The 23,752-nt window shown below is 51.4% G+C and overlaps 1 protein-coding gene across 3 annotated transcripts in view; it reads right to left on the bottom strand.

Moving 5' to 3' along the window:
• The window catches only part of lrmp (lymphoid-restricted membrane protein), a 39,442-nt gene extending 15,690 nt beyond the window's left edge, over positions 1-23,752 (bottom strand). For 2 of the 3 annotated variants that reach the window (XM_031898439.1, XM_031898441.1), the window contains exons 1-24: positions 23,646-23,752; positions 21,533-22,156; positions 20,223-20,333; positions 19,925-20,105; positions 18,990-19,069; positions 18,830-18,908; positions 18,329-18,487; positions 17,117-17,234; positions 16,740-16,790; positions 16,523-16,600; positions 16,010-16,066; positions 14,595-14,654; positions 14,399-14,463; positions 13,094-13,196; positions 12,805-12,945; positions 11,767-11,868; positions 11,009-11,172; positions 10,669-10,783; positions 10,307-10,469; positions 9,024-9,085; positions 8,777-8,857; positions 8,367-8,472; positions 3,170-3,326; positions 1,702-1,780 (exon numbers count right to left, since the gene is read on the bottom strand). In XM_031898439.1, coding sequence (XP_031754299.1) covers positions 1,702-1,780; positions 3,170-3,326; positions 8,367-8,472; positions 8,777-8,857; positions 9,024-9,085; positions 10,307-10,469; positions 10,669-10,783; positions 11,009-11,172; positions 11,767-11,868; positions 12,805-12,945; positions 13,094-13,196; positions 14,399-14,463; positions 14,595-14,654; positions 16,010-16,066; positions 16,523-16,600; positions 16,740-16,790; positions 17,117-17,234; positions 18,329-18,487; positions 18,830-18,908; positions 18,990-19,069; positions 19,925-20,105; positions 20,223-20,333; positions 21,533-22,121 — 2,901 coding nt within the window. In that variant the 5' untranslated portion in view covers positions 22,122-22,156; positions 23,646-23,752. Of the gene's footprint in view, positions 1-1,701; positions 1,781-3,169; positions 3,327-8,366; positions 8,473-8,776; positions 8,858-9,023; positions 9,086-10,306; positions 10,470-10,668; positions 10,784-11,008; positions 11,173-11,766; positions 11,869-12,804; positions 12,946-13,093; positions 13,197-14,398; positions 14,464-14,594; positions 14,655-16,009; positions 16,067-16,522; positions 16,601-16,739; positions 16,791-17,116; positions 17,235-18,328; positions 18,488-18,829; positions 18,909-18,989; positions 19,070-19,924; positions 20,106-20,222; positions 20,334-21,532; positions 22,157-23,502; positions 23,593-23,645 lie in introns of those variants that run through there. The other variant, XM_031898440.1, reaches the window with a different exon arrangement.

Below are 23,752 nucleotides of genomic sequence, written 5' to 3'. Positions count from 1 at the left end.
GTGTATTTCCCGGTACCTGTGTGACTGTCTCTGCTTCCTTTGCACGGGGGAGTGTATTTCCCGGTACCCGTGTGACTGTCTCTGCTTCCTGTGCACGGGGGAGTGTATTTCCCGGTACCCATGTGACTGTCTCTGCTTCCTTTGCACGGGGGAGTGTATTTCCCGGTACCCATGTGACTGTCTCTGCTTCCTTTGCACGGGGGAGTGTATTTCCCGGTACCCGTGTGACTGTCTCTGCTTCCTTTGCACGGGGGAGTGTATTTCCCGGTACCCATGTGACTGTCTCTGCTTCCTTTGCACGGGGGAGTGTATTTCCCGGTACCCATGTGACTGTCTCTGCTTCCTTTGCACGGGGGGAGTGTATTTCCCGGTACCCCGTGTGACTGTCTCTGCTCCCTTTGCACGGGGGAGTGTATTTCCCGGTACCCGTGTGACTGTCTCTGCTTCCTGTGCACGGGGGAGTGTATTTCCCGGTACCCATGTGACTGTCTCTGCTTCCTTTGCACGGGGGAGTGTATTTCCCGGTACCCATGTGACTGTCTCTGCTTCCTGTGCACGGGGGGAGTGTATTTCCCGGTACCCGTGTGACTGTCTCTGCTTCCTTTGCACGGGGGAGTGTATTTCCTGGTACCCGTGTGACTGTCTCTGCTTCCTTTGCACGGGGGAGTGTATTTCCCGGTACCCATGTGACTGTCTCTGCTTCCTGTGCACGGGGGGAGTGTATTTCCTGGTACCCGTGTGACTGTCTCTGCTTCCTTTGCACGGGGGAGTGTATTTCCCGGTACCCGTGTGACTGTCTCTGCTTCCTTTGCACGGGGGAGTGTATTTCCCGGTACCCGTGTGACTGTCTCTGCTTCCTTTGCACGGGGGAGTGTATTTCCTGGTACCCATGTGACTGTCTCGGCTTCCTTTGCACGGGGGAGTGTATTTCCTGGTACCCATGTGACTGTCTCGGCTTCCTTTGCACAGGGGAGTGTATTTCCCGGTACCCATGTGACTGTCTCTGCTTCCTTTGCACGGGGGAGTGTATTTCCCGGTACCCGTGTGACTGTCTCTGCTTCCTTTGCACGGGGGAGTGTATTTCCTGGTACCCATGTGACTGTCTCGGCTTCCTTTGCACAGGGGAGTGTATTTCCCGGTACCCGTGTGACTGTCTCTGCTTCCTGTGCACAGGGGAGTGTATTTCCTATCCTGTCTGACACTCACTTGCTTTCTGGCAGGGAGTGTAGTGAAGCTGTAGGAGGCTGATTACAGCACTGCTGGCAGGGGAGGCCTGAGTGAAGCTGCTGGGGGAGCTGTTGCCCTTAGTGCAACATTAATGTAAATGGTATTAATGCTCCTGAGTCAGGTTTATGTTCCCCCAGTCCGGGGGCCCCGGGGCCGAGCCATCTGCAGTTTGTACCAGCGACAGCAAAGAGCAAACAACATCCCGGTGGATCAGAAGAAATGGAAAGATTCTGATGCCCCGCGGTCTCTGTGCCAACATGTGCCCAACCCCGGCCAATAACAGACCAGCGCTCGCTGAGCGTCATGGAAACTCTAATGAAGGAAAATGATTGGTTTTATATCCCCTTTATTCCATATATACATGAACCTGGGTATTCAGCACTCAGTGCCGCTACATTGGTTCAGGAGTCGCAACCAGAGAACAGAAAGGGACAGAACTAAAAACCCATTGGGTCAGAGACTCGGGAACGGTACCTGTGGGAAAGGAAGATCCATAGAGGGAGCAGCAGGGTCACCCACATCCGTCTGAACCCCCCGAGACACGAACTTGCCCCTGTCAGAGGCAAAATGATTTTACGGTTAGAAACAGCACAAAGCAATGGCACATAGGGATTCCCCTGTACTAAGCACAATTCAGCAGGAACAGCCCCCTAAGTTTGCTCATAGTCTGTACTGAGAGATATCATAACACTATGGCACATAGGGATTCCCCTGTACTAAGCACAATTCAGCAGGAACAGCCCCCTAAGTTTGCTCATAGTCTGTACTGAGAGATATCATAACACTATGGCACATAGGGATTCCCCTGTACTAAGCACAATTCAGCAGGAACAGCCCCCTAAGTTTGCTCATAACCTGTACAGAGAGATACCATAAAACTATGGCACATAGGGATTCCCCTGTACTAAGCACAATTCAGCAGGAACAGCCCCCTAAGTTTGCTCATAGTCTGTACTGAGAGATATCATAACACTATGGCACATAGGGATTCCCCTGTACTAAGCACAATTCAGCAGGAACAGCCCCCTAAGTTTGCCCATAGCCTGTACAGAGAGATACCATAAAACTATGGCACATAGGGATTCCCCTGTACTAAGCACAATTCAGCAGGAACAGCCCCCTAAGTTTGCCCATAGTCTGTACTGAGAGATATCATAACACTATGGCACATAGGGATTCCCCTGTACTAAGCACAATTCAGCAGGAACAGCCCCCTAAGTTTGCCCATAGCCTGTACAGAGAGATACCATAAAACTATGGCACATAGGGATTCCCCTGTACTAAGCACAATTCAGCAGGAACAGCCCCCTAAGTTTGCTCATAGCCTGTACAGAGAGATACCATAAAACTATGGCACATAGGGATTCCCCTGTACTAAGCACAATTCAGCAGGAACAGCCCCCTAAGTTTGCTCATAGCCTGTACAGAGAGATACCATAACACTATGGCACATAGGGATTCCCCTGTACTAAGCACAATTCAGCAGGAACAGCCCCCTAAGTTTGCTCATAGCCTGTACAGAGAGATACCATAAAACTATGGCACACAGGGATTCCCCTGTACTAAGCACAATTCAGCAGGAACAGCCCCCTAAGTTTGCCCATAGCCTGTACAGAGAGATACCATAAAACTATGGCACATAGGGATTCCCCTGTACTAAGCACAATTCAGCAGGAACAGCCCCCTAAGTTTGCTCATAGCCTGGAAGTGACAGACGGCGGGGGGGGGGGGGGCACCCATTGGAGTGAATACAAGTAAATCACTTTAGTTTGGCAACAAATACAATACTCCCAGCAGCCCCCTCTCCCACTCGTTGCCTTTTATAGAAATGTACAATAAATTCAGAGGGGGGGGCAGCAGACCCTGTTTACATACTGCACTGACTCACCCCCCCCCCCCCCGACTCATTTAGATTTAAGGTCACTCAGTGTCCCAAACTCACTTGTTTAGATTCACAGAATCCCCCTCCGACGTCGGGGTTTTGCCGAACTCCCGGTGTTTGGCCCCCACGGCTTTCCCTTGGGTCCTGCCCCCGAAACGAGAGAAACTGCGCCCCCCCAGTCTGGGGTATAACTGTAATATCTCCAGCGTCAGTGCGTCTGTGTGTATAATATGGGGGTTACTGGGGGGTATATCTGTGCCTATATATTATACAGTTACATTATGTGCATATATGATAATGGGGGTTACACTGTGACAGTGGGGGGGGGGGGGGCCTGGGGGAAAGATGGGGGGTATATCTGTGCCTATATATTATACAGTTACATTATGTGCATATATGATATGGGGGTTACACTGTGACAGTGGGGGGGGGGGGGGGAAAGATGGGGGGTATATCTGTGCCTATATATTATACAGTTACATTATGTGCATATATGATATGGGGGGTTACACTGTGACAGTGGGGGGGGGGGCTGGGGGAAAGATGGGGGGTATATCTGTGCCTATATATTATACAGTTACATTATGTGCATATATGATATGGGGGTTACACTGTGACAGTGGGGGGGGGGGGGGAAAGATGGGGGGGTATATCTGTGCCTATATATTATACAGTTACATTATGTGCATATATGATATGGGGGTTACACTGTGACAGTGGGGGGGGGGCTGGGGGAAAGATGGGGGGTATATCTGTGCCTATATATTATACAGTTACATTATGTGCATATATGATATGGGGGTTACACTGTGACAGTGGGGGGGGGCTGGGGGAAAGATGGGGGGTATATCTGTGCCTATATATTATACAGTTACATTATGTGCATATATGATATGGGGGTTACACTGTGACAGTGGGGGGGGGGGAAAGATGGGGGTATATCTGTGGCCTATATATTATACAGTTACATTATGTGCATATATGATATGGGGGTTACACTGTGACAGTGGGGGGGGGGGGCTGGGGGAAGATGGGGGGTATATCTGTGCCTATATATTATACAGTTACATTATGTGCATATATGATATGGGGGTTACACTGTGACAGTGGGGGGGGGGGGGGGGGGGGGGGAAGATGGGGGTATATCTGTGCCTATATATTATACAGTTACATTATGTGCATATATGATATGGGGGTTACACTGTGACCGTGGGGGGGGGGCTGGGGGTATATCTGTGCCTATATATTATACAGTTACATTATGTGCATATATGATATGGGGGTTACACTGTGACAGTGGGGGGGGAAAGATGGGGGGTAATATCTGTGCCTATATATTATACAGTTTACATTATGTGCATATATGATATGGGGTTACACTGTGACAGTGGGGGGGGGGGGGGGGGAAAGATGGGGGGTATATCTGTGCCTATATATTATACAGTTACATTATGTGCATATATGATATGGGGGTTACACTGTGACAGTGGGGGGGGGGGCTGGGGGAAAGATGGGGGGTATATCTGTGCCTATATATTATACAGTTACATTATGTGCATATATGATATGGGGGTTACACTGTGACAGTGTGGGGGGGGGGGGCTGGGGGAAAGATGGGGGTATATCTGTGCCTATATATTATACAGTTACATTATGTGCATATATGATATGGGGGTTACACTGTGACAGTGGGGGGGGGGCTGGGGGGATATATCTGTGCCTATATATTATACAGTTACATTATTGTGCATATATGATATGGGGGTTACACTGTGACAGTTGGGGGGGGGGCTGGGGGGTATATCTGTGCCTATATATTATACAGTTACATTATGTGCATATATGATATGGGGGTTACACTGTGACAGTGGGGGGGGGGGATGATGGGGGGGTATATCTGTGCCTATATATTATACAGTTACATTATGTGCATATATGATATGGGGGGTTACACTGTGACAGTGTGGGGGGGGGAAGATGGGGGGTATATCTGTGCCCTATATATTATACAGTTACATTATGTGCATATATGATATGGGGGGTACACTGTGACAGTGGGGGGGGGGGGCTGGGGGAAAGATGGGGGGTATATCTGTGCCTATATATTATACAGTTACATTATGTGCATATATGATATGGAGGGTTACACTGTTGACAGTGTGGGGGGGGGGCTGGGGGAAAGATGGGGGTATATCTGTGCCTATATATTATACCAGTTACATTATGTGCATATATGATATGGGGGTTACACTGTGACAGTGGGGGGGGGGGGAAAGATGGGGGGTATATCTGTGCCTATATATTATACAGTTACATTATGTGCATATATGATATGGGGGTTACACTGTGACAGTGGGGGGGGGGGGCTGGGGGAAAGATGGGGGGGTATATCTGTGCCTATATATTATACAGTTACATTATGTGCATATATGATATGGGGGTTACACTGTGACAGTGGGGGGGGGGAAAGATGGGGGGTATATCTGTGCCTATATATTATACAGTTACATTATGTGCATATATGATATGGGGGTTACACTGTGACAGTGGGGGGGGGGGGAAAGATGGGGGGTATATCTGTGCCTATATATTTACAGTTACATTATGTGCATATATGATATGGGGGTTACACTGTGACAGTGGGGGGGGGGGAAGATGGGGGGTATATCTGTGCCTATATATTATACAGTTACATTATGTGCATATATGATATGGGGTTACACTGTGACAGTGGGGGGGGGGAAAAGATGGGGGGTATATCTGTGCCTATATATTATACAGTTACATATGTGCATATATGATATGGGGTTACACTGTGACAGTGGGGGGGGGGGGAAGATGGGGGGTATATCTGTGCCTATATATTATACAGTTACATTATGTGCATATATGATATGGGGTTACACTGTGACAGTGTGGGGGGGGGAAGATGGGGGTATATCTGTGGCCTATATATTATACAGTTACATTATGTGCATATATGATATGGGGGTTACACTGTGACAGTGGGGGGGCTGGGGGAAAGATGGGGGGTATATCTGTGCCTATATATTATACAGTTACAATTATGTGCATATATGATTTGGGGTTACACGGTGAACAGTGGGGGGGGGGCTGGGGGAAAGATGGGGGGTATATCTGGGCCTTATATTAATACAGTTACATTATGTGCAATATGATATGGGGGTTACACTGTGACAGTGGGGGGGGGGGAAGATGGGGGGGTATATCTGTTGCCTATATATTATTACAGTTACATTATGTGCATATATGATATGGGGGTACACTGTGACAGTGGGGGGGGGGCTGGGGAAAGATGGGGGGTATATCTGTGCCTATATATATACAGTTACATTATGTGCATATATGATATGGGGGTTACACTGTGACAGTGGGGGGGGGGGGCTGGGGAAAGATGGGGGGTATATCTGTGCCTATATATTATACAGTTACATTATGTGCATATATGATATGGGGGTTACACTGTGACAGAGGGGGGGGGGGGAAAGATGGGGGGTATATCTGTGCCTATATATTATACAGTTACATTATGTGCATATATGATATGGGGGTTACACTGTGACAGTGGGGGGGGGGAAAGATGGGGGTATATCTGTGCCTATATATTATACAGTTACATTATGTGCATATTGATATGGGGGTTACACTGTGACAGAGGGGGGGGGCTGGGGGAAAGATGGGGGGTATATCTGTGCCTTATATTATACAGTTACATTATGTGCATATATGATATGGGGTTACACTGTGACAGTGGGGGGGGGGGGGAAAGATGGGGGGTATATCTGTGCCTATATATTATACCAGTTACATTATGTGCATATATGATATGGGGGTTACACTGTGACAGTGGGGGGGGGGAAAGGATGGGGGGGTATATCTGTGCCTATATATTATACAGTTACATTATGTGCATATATGATATGGGGGTTACACTGACAGTGGGGGGGGGCTGGGGGAAAGATGGGGGGTATATCTGTGCCTATATATTTATACAGTTACATTATGTGCATATATGATATGGGGTTACACTGTGACAGTGGGGGGGGGGGGGGAAGATGGGGGGTATATCTGTGCCTATATATTATACAGTACATTATGTGCATATATGATATGGGGTTACACTGTGACAGTGGGGGGGGGGGGGGGGGAAGATGGGGGTATATCTGTGCCTATATATATACAGTTACATTATGTGCATATATGATATGGGGGTTACACTGTGACCGTGGGGGGGGGGCTGGGGGGTATATCTGTGCCTATATATTATACAGTTACATTATGTGCATATATGATATGGGGGTTACACTGTGACAGAGGGGGGGGCTGGGGGAAGATGGGGGGTATATCTGTGCCTATATATTATACAGTTACATTATGTGGCATATATGATTATGGGGGTTACACTGTGACAGTGGGGGGGGGGGGGAAAGATGGGGGGTATATCTGTGCCTATATATTATACAGTTACATTATGTGCATATATGATATGGGGGTTACACTGTGACAGTGGGGGGGGGAAAGATGGGGGTATATCTGTGCCTATATATTATACAGTTACATTATGTGCATATATGATATGGGGGTTACACTGTGACAGTGGGGGGGGGGGGCTGGGGGAAAGATGGGGGGTATATCTGTGCCTATATATTACAGTTACATTATGTGCATATATGATATGGGGGTTACACTGTGACAGTGGGGGGGGGGGGGGGGGAAGATGGGGTATATCTGTGCCTATATATTATACAGTTACATTATGTGCATATATGATATGGGGGTTACACTGTGACAGTGGGGGGGGGGGGGGGGGAAGATGGGGGGTATATCTGTGCCTATATATTATACAGTTACATTATGTGCATATATGATATGGGGGTTACACTGTGACCGTGGGGGGGGGGCTGGGGGTATATCTGTGCCTATATATTATACAGTTACATTATGTGCATATATGATATGGGGGTTACACTGTGACAGTGGGGGGGGGAAAGATGGGGGGTATATCTGTGCCTATATATTATACAGTTACATTATGTGCATATATGATATGGGGGTTACACTGTGACAGTGGGGGGGGGGGGCTGGGGGAAAGATGGGGGGTATATCTGTGCCTATATATTATACAGTTACATTATGTGCATATATGATATGGGGGTTACACTGTGACAGTGGGGGGGGGGTATATCTGTGCCTATTTATTATACAGTTAGGTGCATATAAGATGGGGGGCACTTACCTAGCAGGGGGGTATACACACACTGTGGGTGGGAATCACGGCTGCTTTTTGGGGTTCGGACCAGGCGATTTGCTTCTTGGATACAGAATCTCTTGCAGATACATTTCTGATGGGATAAAACAGTTTGATTAATCAGTTCATGGGGCAGATATACAGGGTGGGGGGCAGATATACAGGGTGGGGGGCAGATATACAGGGTGGGGGGGGGGCAGTACATGACGTTCCCAGGTTCCTGGGGGAGGGGCAGTTACACAGGAATCTCAGTGGTTCCAGGTGGCGCTTGTTACTGAGATTCCTCGGACGTTTGGGGCAGATCCGGGACCGACCCGTTTACTTTACAGACGGTTCTGTTTATTTCCCCCCAGGGATCGGATCCAACTCTGCAGTTACAGAACCCATGGTGCACCCACCTTATCGGCCCTCCCACCTGGGGGCTCCACATCCAACGCGGGGGCACCGGTCTCATCCACTGGGTTCTGTTCGGAGCAGTTCTGGGGGGGGAGAAACACAATTTAAACAGGTTCTGGTTTGTACAATTTACCCCCCAACACCAATTGGATCCCCCAAAGTTACAGCATCTTATAAGGTTTTCCTTACCCCCCCCCCCTGTACCCCAGGTACTGACCCAATTGCCCCGGTATGATTATTATTTGGTACCTGACACAGGAGGCGGCAGAGTTGCCCTTTAAACAGTTTCTCCTGGAGGGATTGGATGGTCTCTGGGGGAAGACAGAGCAGCGCAGGGTAAATAGGGGGAACGGACCAACCCTGCCTGGAGGAGGATCCCCCTCTTAACTCTTTCCTCTAACAATGTGGGAGGAGCCTCCAGAGCTTGAATTGAGGAAGGAAGAGACATAGGGGGGGGGCAGGGGGGAAAGTGAAAATGGAAAATAGATATTTGCCTACAGAACCTACAGGGAAGGAACGTGCCACTGCCCCCTGCCCGGGGGGGGGGGGGGGGGAAATAAGATTGGAACGTACCACTATTATATATAAGTTTCCACTCACTCCACAGGCCTCTCCAGGCAGCAGCGCTGTAACTGAGCCTTTCAAATTATGGGGAAAAGATCCTACTGTGTATATAGGGGGACAATGTGTGCAACCCCTGCCGTAAATCACAGACAGTCACACGAGTACCAGGAAATACACTCCCCCCGTGCAAAGGAAGCAGAGACAGTCACACGGGTACCGGGAAATACACTCCCCCGTGCAAAGGAAGCAGAGACAGTCACATGGGTACCAGGAAATACACTCCCCCGTGCAAAGGAAGCAGAGACAGTCACACGGGTACCGGGAAATACACTCCCCCGTGCAAAGGAAGCAGAGACAGTCACACGAGTACCAGGAAATACACTCCCCCCGTGCAAAGGAAGCAGAGACAGTCACACGGGTACCAGGAAATACACTCCCCCGTGCAAAGGAAGCAGAGACAGTCACACGGGTACCAGGAAATACACTCCCCCATGCAAAGGAAGCAGAGACAGTCACACGGGTACCAGGAAATACACTCCCCCGTGCACAGGAAGCAGAGACAGTCACATGGGTACCAGGAAATACACTCCCCCATGCAAAGGAAGCAGAGACAGTCACACGGGTACCAGGAAATACACTCCCCCATGCAAAGGAAGCAGAGACAGTCACATGGGTACCAGGAAATACACTCCCCCGTGCAAAGGAAGCAGAGACAGTCACATGGGTACCGGGAAATACACTCCCCCATGCAAAGGAAGCAGAGACAGTCACATGGGTACCGGGAAATACACTCCCCCCGTGCACAGGAAGCAGAGACAGTCACATGGGTACCAGGAAATACACTCCCCCCGTGCACAGGAAGCAGAGACAGTCACATGGGTACCAGGAAATACACTCCCCCGTGCAAAGGAAGCAGAGACAGTCACATGGGTACCTGGAAATACACTCCCCCACAGCCGTACACTTACTTTGCTGCTCGGTGCAGTTGTGCTGGAGGAGCTGACAGTTGGCAGTTAGTGAATCTTTCGCTGCCAGCAGGTCCTTCCTCTGTACATTTGCCTGATCCAGTTGCCCCGCCAGAGCCTGGTTCTGAGCCCGCACAGCACCGAGTACTCCCTCCAGCTCCCCGACCTGGGCACAGCACCGAGGCATTAACACCCCAGTACATCCTTCCCTCCCAAATTAAAAAGAATCAGAGACCAATTGCAATTTTTAATTTTTTTTTTATAGAAAGTCATTATCTGCTCCCAAATAAATGATTTTAATTACAAAGTGATTCACATATTTAAAGGGGCCATGACATATTAATTGGACCCCGCCCCCCCGATACCTTTTGGGTGAAATCCACTTCCTGAAGTGCAAGTTCTTTGACCCGGAGAGCGACGGCCTCTGTTCTGCCCTCGGCCTCCTCCTGCCTCTGCCTCGCCATCTCCAGCTCTTGGCATCTGCCGCAAGAAAACCCTTTTATCAGAACCCCCCGCGCCTCTACAGTCTGCGTTACCCTCCGTGTACCTCCCGCCCACTTTTTTGGGAAGGCCCCACCCATAGAAATACATTCTGGGGGTGGGACAAAGGGGAAGGGTATAGTTATACTGGGCCTTCAGCAGATTTGCTGCACTCAATAGGCCAGCTCTGGAGACACGCCTCCCTATGTCCATATATGGGCGCACCTGGCGGACAGCTCTTTCCTCATATGAACCTGTTCCGTCTTCAGCCGCCGGAGACTCCCCGCCATCTTCACAAACTCCTTGTCTAGAGACTCCCGGTGCTTCTCCAGTTGCTTCAGCTTATGGGTCCAACTGCTGCGCTTCTCCTTTAAGTCGGCCTTTATAATCTGGGGGGGGGGGGGAGAATGAACCCCAGGATTTAGTATCTATGGGAGAGACTCACGGTTACAAGGTTTTAGAGCTTTATTACAATGCAGGAGGGGCTTGTGTAAATGATGTGCCGAGGCTCCTGTACTATAGACCAGCTGGGGGTTCCTATAGTCACAGAACCTTACCTGGGGGTTACAATGCACTATATGCAGCCCCAAGGGCTCCAATGCTCAGTCTGCTGTGCATTCTATAGAGAGAGTGGCCCCCTGGTGGCCATAATAGTTATTGCAGGATTGTGAGTCGGACATGGGGTACCAACCACATCAATATGGGGGGGAACTCAGAGCATTTGCCACCCAGGAAGGCCCTTCGCTTGAACAGTGGTTTCTATTTAAAGGGGATGCAAACCCAACAGACAGACAGTAACTCCTTCTGCCCAAAATTTACAGAAGAATTCAAAACACCATAAATTCTACCCCCCCCCCCGGAAAAACCCACTGCAGCGGCTCTGCCCAATGTCCAACTCACTGTGGGATAAAGAACCTCCAGGAGTTTCCCCTCCGCTGTCGTATATCAACCCCCCCCCCCCAAATGTTTAGCCAAATCCTCACCTCCAGCATCTTCCCCGGCAAATCCTTAGCGTCTGTGTTGGACTCAATCAGGCGCCGCAGCGACACCAGAACCAGATCCGCCATCCCACACGTCTCCCCCTGCTGCAAGAACAAGCGCCCAGAGCATTCCCTCTCTGTATATTTGTATTTATACATATGGGTAGGGGGTGCCATAGTGTTTCCCTTAGACAGTACAGTATGGGGGCGGAGCTTATTGTGTGCCCAGAACATTCCCTCTCTGTATATTTGTATTTATACATATGGGTAGGGGGTGCCATAGTGTTTCCCTTAGACAGTACAGTATGGGGGTACAGCTTATTGTGTGCCCAGAACATTCCTTCTCTGTATATTTGTATTTATACATATGGGTAGGGGGTGCCATAGTGTTTCCCTTAGACAGTACAGTATGGGGGTACAGCTTATTGTGTGCCCAGAACATTCCCTCTCTGTATATTTTTATTTATACATATGGGTAGGGGGTGCCATAGTGTTTCCCTTAGACAGTACAGTATGGGGGTACAGCTTATTGTGTGCCCAGAACATTCCCTCTCTGTATATTTGTATTTATACATAAGGGTAGGGGGTGCCATAGTGTTTCCCTTAGACAGTACAGTATGGGGGTACAGCTTATTGTGTGCCCAGAACATTCCTTCTCTGTATATTTGTATTTATACATATGGGTGGGAGGTGCCATAGTGTTTCCCTTAGACAGTACAGTATGGGGGTACAGCTTATTGTGTGCCCAGAACATTCCTTCTCTGTATATTTGTATTTATACATATGGGTAGGGGGTGCCATAGTGTTTCCCTTAGACAGTACAGTATGGGGGTACAGCTTATTGTGTGCCCAGAACATTCCCTCTCTGTATATTTGTATTTATACATATGGGTAGGGGGTGCCATAGTGTTTCCCTTAGACAGTACAGTATTGGGGTACAGCTTATTGTGTGCCCAGAACATTCCTTCTCTGTATATTTGTATTTATACATATGGGTGGGAGGTGCCATACTGACAGTACCCAGACCCAGTTGGTACTTACCAAGCTTTGCATTATGGATTTGAATTCCACAGCCGCCTGATCCTGCCCGGGGCCTTGAAGCAGCAGCAGAACCTCGCGGTCCAAGGTGATATCAAGGGATGTTGTTTGCCCTGATTGGTTCATCCATTCGGCCACAGAGACCTAGAGACAAGGGGGGAGTCTGGGTGGGGATGGAGACCTGCCATCTTGACCCAACATGTAAATACCCCCCACCTACCCCGCCCACAATACCCCCATCTCTCCACCCACTATAAGCCCCACCTCCCCGCCCACTATAAGCCCCACCTACCTCGGGAGACTGCTGGGCAAGTTCCAGCTCAGACTGCAGAGAATTCAGACTCCCCGATATCATTCGGCTGAACTTGTGGGTAATTGGGGAGGAAATCCCATTCCTGGGGGAGAAAGAGGAGACTGGGGGTAGGTCACAGTGGCAATATTTTAGCTGCTGCCAGACAGAGAGCCCGGGGTAGCCTGTAGCCCCAATGCTTTATTACAGAGGGTTGATTTGCCCTTTCCCCAATATCCAAGCCAGTTGCCCATTTCCCTGTGATACAATGACTCCCAACCCCTCTCTAACCATGGAGTGAAGTCTCTCCCATTCCTGGCTTCCCAACGCTCTCATTAGATTGGGACTCTTCTAAGGATGAGCCTACGGGCGTTCTCTTCCTACATCATTTGTGTATTGTTCCTCTCAGCCATCACAGGCCCAGTCTAGAGCCCCTCTCAGCCATCATAGACCCAGACTAATGTCCCACTCAGCCATCATATACCTGGTCTAGAACCCCTCTTGGCTGTCATAGACCCAGTCTAGAGCCCCTCTCAGCCATCATAGACCCAGACTAATGTCCCACTCAGCCATCATATACCTGGTCTAGAACACCTCTCAGCCATAAGACCCAGACGAATGTCCCACTCAGCCATCAGTCACAGACCCAGACTAGAGGCCCTGTCAGCCATCATAGATCCAGTCTAGAGCCCCTTTCAGCTATCTTCACAGACTAGGTCTATAGTCCCTTGGCCGTCATAGACACAGTCTAGAGCCTCTCTCAGCCATCATATACCTGGTCTAGAACCCCTCTCAGCCATCATATACCTGGTCTAGAACCCCTCTCAGCCATCATAGACCCAGACTAAACTCCCACTCAGCCATCAGTCACAGACCCAGACTAGAGGCCCTTTCAGCCATCACAGATATAGTCTAGGGCCTCTCTCAACCATCATAGACCCAGTCTAGAGTCCCTCTCAGCCATCATAGACCCTGGTCTAATGTCCCACTAAGCCATCATACACCCAGTCTAGAACCCCTCTCAGACATCATAGACCCAGTCTAGAACCCCTCTCAGACATCATAGACCCAATCTAGAGCCCTTCGCACACTTAAGACTACATCTATAGCCCAAATCTATGGCCCTTCTGTCATCAGAGACCCAATCAAGATCCCTTCTTGGAACGAACAAGCCCTTTTTGCTATTAAGAACAAGTCTATGGCCCCCAGCCCATTACAGAGTGAGTTTATTGCCACCCCCATAATACCCATAATGCACTGAGGCTTTAGCCCCTCCCCCCATTGCACAATAACGGGTTCCAAACTCACGAGAGGAGCTCTTGCTCCATTTGATGCAAATTATTCTCCAGCTTCGATTTCTCCGTTCTCAGGTTCTGAAAATAAAAAGCAGCACAAGGTTTTGGGTCAGAGAATGCTTAGAACCTCCTATGAGATGGGCGGAACCTCAAACCGGCAACTCCCAGTTACACAATGTGACCCCTCTTAATATCTGCCCCCCACACACCTCAATGACCGACGCATAGTCCATCAGCGTGGATCTCAGCTCCTCAATGTACAGCTCCTTCTGCAGGGGAACAAGGGATGGATTATTGGGGGCGCATAGCTGGTACCCATGGAACTATACTGTTACCCCAATGTTCCTATATATCTGTAACCTTGTTATGGGCTAAGGGGGCCCAGCCTGAAGGCCAGTTAGGGGGGGATTTGGGGTGAGGGCTTATTTGTGCCCTGGGTACCCCTGGAACTATAGCGGGGTGACTGTTACCCCAATGTTTCTATATATCTGTAACCTTGTTATGGGCTAAGGGGGCGCAGCCTGAAGGCCAGTTAGGGGGGGGGGTGAGTGCTTATTTGTGCCCTGGGTACCCCTGGAACTATAGCGGGGTGACTGTTACCCCAATGTTTCTATATATCTGTAACCTTGTTATGGGCTAAGGGGGCCCAGCCTGAAGGCCAGTTAGGGGGGGATTTGGGGTGAGTGCTTATTTGTGCCCTGGGTACCCCTGGAACTATAGCGGGGTGACTGTTACCCCAATGTTTCTATATATCTGTAACCTTGTTATGGGCTAAGGGGGCCCAGCCTGAAGGCCAGTTAGGGGGGGATTTGGGGTGAGTGCTTATTTGTGCCCTGGGTACCCCTGGAACTATAGCGGGGTGACTGTTACCCCAATGTTTCTATATATCTGTAACCTTGTTATGGGCTAAGGGGGCCCAGCCTGAAGGCCAGTTAGGGGGGGATTTGGGGTGAGTGCTTATTTGTGCCCTGGGTACCCCTGGAACTATAGCGGGGTGACTGTTACCCCAATGTTTCTATATATCTGTAACCTTGTTATGGGCTAAGGGGGCCCAGCCTGAAGGCCAGTTAGGGGGGGATTTGGGGTGAGTGCTTATTTGTGCCCTGGGTACCCCTGGAACTATAGCGGGGTGACTGTTACCCCAATGTTTCTATATATCTGTAACCTTGTTATGGGCTAAGGGGGCCCAGCCTGAAGGCCAGTTAGGGGGGGATTTGGGGTGAGTGCTTATTTGTGCCCTGGGTACCCCTGGAACTATAGCGGGGTGACTGTTACCCCAATGTTTCTATATATCTGTAACCTTGTTATGGGCTAAGGGGGCCCAGCCTGAAGGCCAGTTAGGGGGGGATTTGGGGTGAGTGCTTATTTGTGCCCTGGGTATCCCTGGAACTATAGCGGGGTGACTGTTACCCCAATGTTTCTATATATCTGTAACCTTGTTATGGGCTAAGGGGGCCCAGCCTGAAGGCCAGTTAGGGGGGGATTTGGGGTGAGTGCTTATTTGTGCCCTGGGTACCCCTGGAACTATAGCGGGGTGACTGTTACCCCAATGTTTCTATATATCTGTAACCTTGTTATGGGCTAAGGGGGCCCAGCCTGAAGGCCAGTTTGGGGGGGCACTTACCATATGTAGGGTGGCGTCCCGCTTTTGCAGCGCATTCTCAGACTCGCTCAGTTGCATCTGAAGACAAAACCACAGCAGGGAGTGAAACCCAACCGGTTACGTAAAGCACAAAACAGAAGTTTCCCTGATGAAACCAACCCCCCCCCCCCCCCCACTATTTTTATATATTACTTACTTATTATGCTGTAATATAAGCTCAGGGCTCAGTGTATTTATATATAATTTCATATATAGAGATTATATACACACACACACTGAGTGGGGACAGACAGGAAGCTACAACCTTCCCAGAATGCATTGGTTTCACCCAATAAGCACCTTCTGTTTTGCTCAGTTTGGTCACAACTACGAGTATTTTCCACGTAACTAAACAGGCACAAACAATCAGCGCAACCCCCCCCCCAGTACACTATGAGGGTACTGGGAGCCCAGAACATTCTTTTAGCCAGGAGCTGCCATATGGTAGCAGTATGGGGGGGGGCACTAAGCGACGGGGGGGTAGGTCTCACTTACCTGCAGGATGGCGACTTTGTCTGTGATCTCGGATATGGATTTCCTGAGTCCTTCAGCTTCCAGGGTCCCCCTCATATTCTGTAGGACGTGGGGGTGGGGGAAGAAATAATAGGAACGTGTGTTTGTTGCCGCTTTATTACCCATAATAACCCAGAAATGAACCCACATTACCCATAAATGCAGCTGAGGCTGATAAAAGACCCCATCAGTTCCTTACCTCTTCCTGCAGGCCGCTGATCTTATGGATTAGGGAGAGATTGTCCTTCTCCTGGTAAGGCACAATGGGTAGAATTAAAGTCCCTTTGAGTTATCTTTTAGTATAGAGAGTAATCTTCTGAGACAGTTTGCAATTGGTCTTCATTTTTTTATTATTTATAGTTTCTGAACAAAAAAGGAGATAGCTATCTGGTTGCTAGGGTCTTGTTTACCTTAGCAACCAGGGAGAGGTTTGAATGAGAGACTGGTAGAGGAGGGACTGAATAGGAAAAAAATAAGTTATAATAAAACTGGAGCCTCGCAGATAATATATGTTTTGGTTGCCGGGGTCAGCGACCCCTATATGAAAGCTGCGGGGGGGAGAGAACTGGGCCCCACCAGCAGTTTGTTCTGCGCCACGACCTGCGCCTTCCTCTCCTCCGAGCTGCTCATGTTCGTCTTCATCTCCTCCAGCTCCTCCTTCAGGACCCTCGCTCGAGTTATGGCCTGCTGGGAACTGAAATATAGGTGGGAGGAGTTTTACTGAAGAGTACTTCCTTTACATGCCCCGCCCCCAGGGCTGGCAGAAGGGGAGTCTGAACAGCTTGCCAGATAGGTTTCCAGCCCAGATATGGCCACGGGGAAGGACTGTTATACCTAGGGCCCACCTGGCCCATCCCCCCACCTGGGCCACTCTCTACCCTGCCTATAACCCCACCCATTTCCCCCCCACCTGGGCCACTCTCTACCCTGCCTATAACCCCACCCATTTCCCCCCCACCTGGGCCACTCTCTACCCTGCCTATAACCCCACCCATTTCCCCCCCACCTGGGCCACTCTCTACCCTGCCTATAACCCCACCCATTTCCCCCCACCTGGGCCACTCTCTACCCTGCCTAGAAACCCCACCCATTTCCCCCCACCTGGGCCACTCTCTACCCTGCCTAGAACCCCACCCATTTCCCCCCACCTGGGCCACTCTCTACCCTGCCTAGAACCCCACCCATTTCCCCCCACCTGGGCCACTCTCTACCCTGCCTAGAACCCCACCCATTTCCCCCCACCTGGGCCACTCTCTACCCTGCCTAGAACCCCACCCATTTCCCCCCCACCTGGGCCACTCTCTACCCTGCCTAGAACCCCACCCATTTCCCCCCCACCTGGGCCACTCTCTACCCTGCCTAGAACCCCACCCATTTCCCCCCCACCTGGGCCACTCTCTACCCTGCCTATAACCCCACCCATTTCCCCCCCACCTGGGCCACTCTCTACCCTGCCTAGAACCCCACCCATTTCCCCCCACCTGGGCCACTCTCTACCCTGCCTAGAACCCCACCCATTTCCCCCCACCTGGGCCACTCTCTACCCTGCCTATAACCCCACCCATTTCCCCCCACCTGGGCCACTCTCTACCCTGCCTATAACCCCACCCATTTCCCCCCACCTGGGCCACTCTCTACCCTGCCTATAACCCCACCCATTTTACCACCTGGGCCACTCTCTACCCTGCCTATAACCCCACCCATTTTACCACCTGGGCCACCCTCCACTCTGCCTATAACCCCACCCATTCCCCCACCCTCTGCTCTACCTATAACCCTGAGCATCACCTCTTCCACTGGTTGTGCAGCTCCTCGTTCTCCTCCAGTAGCCGATGGTTGGCCTCCTCCAGGGCCTCGATGGTGGCCTTCAGCTTGGCCTGCTGCTCCTGCAGCTTCTGGTTATTGTACTGCAGGTCGGCCACACATGTGATCAGGTCCGACGTCTCCCTATTGGCCAAGGACAATGGGGAGGGTCAGAAGGAGCAGGGATCTCATTGGTGGGCCCCATAGCTACGCAGAGATATCTGTAAAAGGACTACATACATTATGGATAAGGGGTCTGCCATTTTTAGGGGAGGTTTTAGTCAAAAGATTAAATGTTTGATGGGTCCCGCCAATCCTGGTAGGCCCCATGGCAGTTAATTATGCAGCGCAATCTGCTGTCTGAATGTGGTATTGCAGCAGAACACCCCCTTTGTGTGATTGGCTGTTGGACTGTTCCAGGCCCAGGGGCCACAGACATTCCATTGTACAAAGCAGCACAAGTGCATCATGGTATCAGCCACTTACAGGTCTCCCCTGGATATGTCCCCCCCAAACGCCTCCAGACTCCCCGACGTGATGTTCATGGTCCCAGAGATCCTCCTCACTAAACAAAACCAGCAGACACAGGGTTAATGGGAGAGTCCGACTCTCAGACTCAGAATTGGTAGAACATTCTCTCCCCTACCGGCCAGGAGACTCTCCCGCAGCTTAAACATGGACTCCTCCGGCCCCAGGGCCGACTCCTTCATCTTACTGTGATCAGTGCTGGGGGGAGACAGAAAGGGGGTTCATAGACTGACCCTCTAGTTTGTTCCAATAACCCCCCATAGTGCCAATTTACTCTAAAACCCTCCAGCCCCCCCGCCCAGGGCCTGGGGGGTAACAGACTGGGGGGGGGGAGACAGGGGGGGTAACAGACTGGGGGGGGTAACAGACTGGGGGGGGAGACAGGGGGGGGTAACAGACTGGGGGGGGTAACAGACTGGGGGGGGAGACAGGGGGGGTAACAGACTGGGGGGGGAGACAGGGGGGTAACAGACTGGGGGGGGGAGACAGGGGGGTAACAGACTGGGGGGGGGAGACAGGGGGGGTAACAGACTGGGGGGGGAGACAGGGGGGGTAACAGACTGGGGGAGACAGGGGGGGTAACAGACTGGGGGGGGAGACAGGGGCCGGGGGGTAAGACTGGGGGAGACAGGGGCCGGTGGGTAACAGACTGGGGGGGGGAGACAGGGGCCGGGGGGTAACAGACTGGGGGAGACAGGGGCTGGGGGGTAACAGACTGGGGGAGACAGGGGCTGGGGGGTAACAGACTGGGGGGGGGGGAGACAGGGGCCGGCGGGTAACACACTGGGGGAGACAGGGGCCGGTGGGTAACAGACTGGGGGGGGGGGAGACAGGGGCCGGTGGGTAACAGACTGGGGGGGGGGGAAGACAGGGGCTGGCGGGTAACACTGTGGGGGGGGGGGCGGTAACAGACTGGGGGGGCCGGTAACAGACTGGGGGGGCAGGTGGGTAACAGTTGGGGGGGGCACAACATACAGACAATATTTGCCAGACCCAGTAAGTGCCCTGCCCCACAGGATTCTGGCAAAGCCGGGGTAGAACCCAGGGAGGTACCAGTTGTTCCTGCAGTCGTCGATCCATTCCTTCATGATGGCCTGATAGGTCTCTAGGTCCATGGAAATGTCCTGCTTCTCCGGGTCCAACATGTTACACAGTTCGTCCAACCCACTGTCCTCTGAGCCGCGACTTGTCGTGTGTCGCAGATAATCCACGATCTTGGACACGGCGACTTTACCTGTGAGCACAGACCGGTAAGTCAGACCCCGCTGCTTGCGCTAAATGCCCCTGTTGCCCCCAAGCATTCGGCCTGAGGTCGGAACACAAACAGACGGAATTGTCGCACCATACGGACCTCGGTGGTCGGAGTCGCAGGCGTGGAAGATGCTGTCCAGCAGGTCCTCCTCACAGATCAGACTCACCTCCGACGCGTTCTCCGCTTTGTGCTCCAGGGGCCGCCGGAAGCCTATAGTGGGGTACAGGGGGGACACCCCAATGTCAGGGAATAGAAGGGGCATTTTTTTTTTGAGTTTGGGCAAATGAGTCTGTCCCAGGGCCCCGCCCCTCCCAGGACAAGTTGTCAAACTTTGTCAGTTTGGGCCCCTCCAAGGCCTAAACTTCTGGACAGACCCCCCCTCAAAAGCCAAACCTCTGGCCAGGCCCCGTCCCCCTTCTAAGGCCAAACCTCTGGCTAGGCCCCACCCCCTCAAAGGCCAAACCTCTGGCTAGGCCCCACCCCCTCAAAGGCCAAACCTCTGGCTAGGCCCCACCCCCTCAAAGGCCAAACCTCTGGCTAGGCCCCACCCCCTCAAAGGCCAAACCTCTGGCTAGGCCCCACCCCCTCAAAGGCCAAACCTCTGGCTAGGCCCCACCCCCTCAAAGGCCAAACCTCTGGCTAGGCCCCACCCCCTCAAAGGCCAAACCTCTGGCCAGGCCCCCCCCCCTCAAAGGCCAAACCTCTGGCTAGGCCCCACCCCCTCAAAGGCCAAACCTCTGGCCAGGCGCCACCCCCCCTCAAAGGCCAAACCTCTGGCTAGGCTCCCCCCCCTCAAAGGCCAAACCTCTGGCTAGGCCCCACCCCCTCAAAGGCCAAACCTCTAGCTAGGCCCCACCCCCTCAAAGGCCAAACCTCTGGCCAGGCGCCACCCCCCCTCAAAGGCCAAACCTCTGGCTAGGCCCCACCCCCTCAAAGGCCAAACCTCTGGCCAGGCGCCACCCCCCCTCAAAGGCCAAACCTCTGCCCCCCCTTCAAAGGCCAAACCTCTGGCTAGGCCCCTCGCCTCTCAAGGGCCAAACCTCTGGCCAGGCCCCCCCCCCCAAAGTCCAAATCTCTGGCCAGGCCCCGCCCCCCCCAAAGTCCAAATCTCTGGCCAGGCCCCGCCCCCCCAAAGGCCAAACCTCCGGCCAGGGGCCCCCTTGGCTTTTAAAAAGAGTAGACATATAGGGAAATATTGGGGTGTCAGTCATAGTTTCAAGAATATCTAGGGAACCAAAGATAAAGTCACCCCAAATCTTACCCCAACTGACCTTCAAGCAGGGCCTTCAGGGGTATTTAGGATAGCGATTGCACCATGCTCCCCAGTTTGAGTCTGAGCACCCCCACTGTATCAAGCCCCCATGGAACCTCTGACCAAACCAAGCAGACCCCCCCCATTGAGCCCCTACCTGCAGTCTCGCTCAGCGACAGTCTCTTGACCACCGGGGACTGGAGGGCGATGGTTTCCGACTTCCGATCTGCAAAGTAGAAACTGGGGGTGCAGGGGATCGACGGCTCCTCCAGCAAAATGCTTTTGTACTGGGCGCTGGGAATGGCCGACTGGGAGAACTTGAACTGGAGGTCCCCGGCGTAGACAACTGGGGTGGAGCAACTCTGAGACTTGGTTGGCCAGATCTTCTTGTTCTTGTCCGTCACGGTCAGGTTGATGGAGTAGGCGGCATTGCCCAGCGGGGAGTCGCTTGGGGCCACCGTCCGTAGACACGGAGAGGCCAAACTGGGCCCCGGGGAGAAGACGCGGCCCCCAGGAGAAGAGATACCCCCCTGTTCTTTATCAGGGTTCTTGACTGTCCTGTTCTTGAGCACCTCCTCCAGGTTCTTCTTGGTGTTGGACTGGGGGCTGTCGAAGTTCCGCGACTGGAACTTGGGGATCTGCAGGTTGGGGTTGGAATCCTGATCCCTCATCTGAATGGTCTTGATCTTACGGCAGATGCTGTCGACCGGGTTGTGGCGCTTGGTCGCTGACCCCGAATCCGCCATTTTGGGGGCTTTTCCTGAAGATAAAATGATTCAATCTAGAACGGAAAAACGTTATTTATTGAGTTATATGGATCATGAAAAAAAATATTAATGGGGTTATGTAATAAAAGGCACTAAGTTTGCCCAGGGGCAGTAACCCATAGCAACCAATAAGAAGTTTGCTTCTATATAGATGACCAGTAAATGCTAGCTTCTGGTTGGTTGCTATGGGTTACTGCCCCCTGGGCAAACTTAGTCCCTTTTATTACACGAGTTATATTGATCATAAAAAATAATATTAATGGGGTTATGTAATAAAAGGCACTAAGTTTGCCCGGGGCAGTAACCCATAGCAACCAACCAGAAGCTAGCATTTACTGGTCATCTATGTAGAAGCAAACTTCTTATTGGTTGCTATTGGTTACTGCCCCGGCAAACTTAGTTCCTTTTATTACATATGGGGGTAAGTCTTCTGCATTACCAGTATGGGCTGCCCCCCCCAATAGTGGGAAGGGCTAGGGTTACAGTCACATGACAGATACTGGTTCCATTAATCTACCCCCAAGGGTGTTTGTGCCCCCCCAATAGAGAATGAACACAATACTTTGCTTGAATCTGTTCCATAAATTCCCCTCAATAAACAGAGAATATGAGAAAGAAAAAGGTCTTTAGACAAAGTGAATATGGGGGGGGGGGTCATGCTTGGGGGTTCAGGTGAGATTCTGGGGGTTCAGGTGAGATTCTGGGCTGCTATAGGCTATTAGGCAACATTTACACTGTGGGGCCACTAGGGGGCGACCTTTATCATTTTATACCTGAAGATTTCTGACTGCTGCCCAGCAGGTTCCATAGGGGAATAGGGGCTAATAGATCAGAAGGGGCATTTGCCCATTATCAGGGCACTAACAATAGCAGCATTTTTATAGTGCAAGTGCAGTGTTGCCCCCCCCATATCTGTCTGGGGGTGGGAGTATAAGGGGCCGATGCCCTGGGCCCACCAGTTATAAACATACTTGCACTTGTACAATAGCCATTTAGCCAGGGGGCAATTGTTAGGGGGGTAAGTAGGGATACAGATACCCCACAGAGAATAACAGGAGCAATGAACCCTCAGGGAAGCCAATGTGCTTATTAGGTAGCCACAAGGAATCCGTTATTAGCCAAACCAGTGTTACTATATATATATATATATACACACACACACATACACAGCATGGCTGCTTGGAATCCGCTGCAGTCTGCACCTACAGCCCTGCTAATTAGCCGTGCAGCATGGGGGTTTTATACTCATTAACAGAGTTTGCAGCCCTCCTTATAGGACAATACAGGCAACCGGATCAGAACCAGAACCCATTTTCCAACCCCAATCCCCCTACCTAATGCATATTGCCCACCCCCCTACCTAATGGATTCTGCCGCAGACTGCACTGGTTACTAAGCAGCCGAGTGGATCTCAATGAGGTTCTTATTGGGCCGGGCAGCGGGTTTAGGGGAGAGATGCAAGAAATCCTGCCCGTTGGGGTGGGGGGGTCAGCGGGAACCAACCTTATTCTCCAGTCTTGTGTCTCTGGCCGAAGGGTCTGGAACTAAAGTTCTAGGGAAATTGGGCTGAGCAACTCCCGGCCCACAGCTGCTCAGATTAGGTACTGACA

Source organism: Xenopus tropicalis, chromosome 3, assembly GCF_000004195.4.
Source record: "Xenopus tropicalis strain Nigerian chromosome 3, UCB_Xtro_10.0, whole genome shotgun sequence".
In the NCBI taxonomy this organism is placed as follows: Eukaryota; Metazoa; Chordata; class Amphibia; order Anura; family Pipidae; genus Xenopus; species Xenopus tropicalis.
This window is presented reverse-complemented; position numbering and strand designations above follow the sequence as displayed.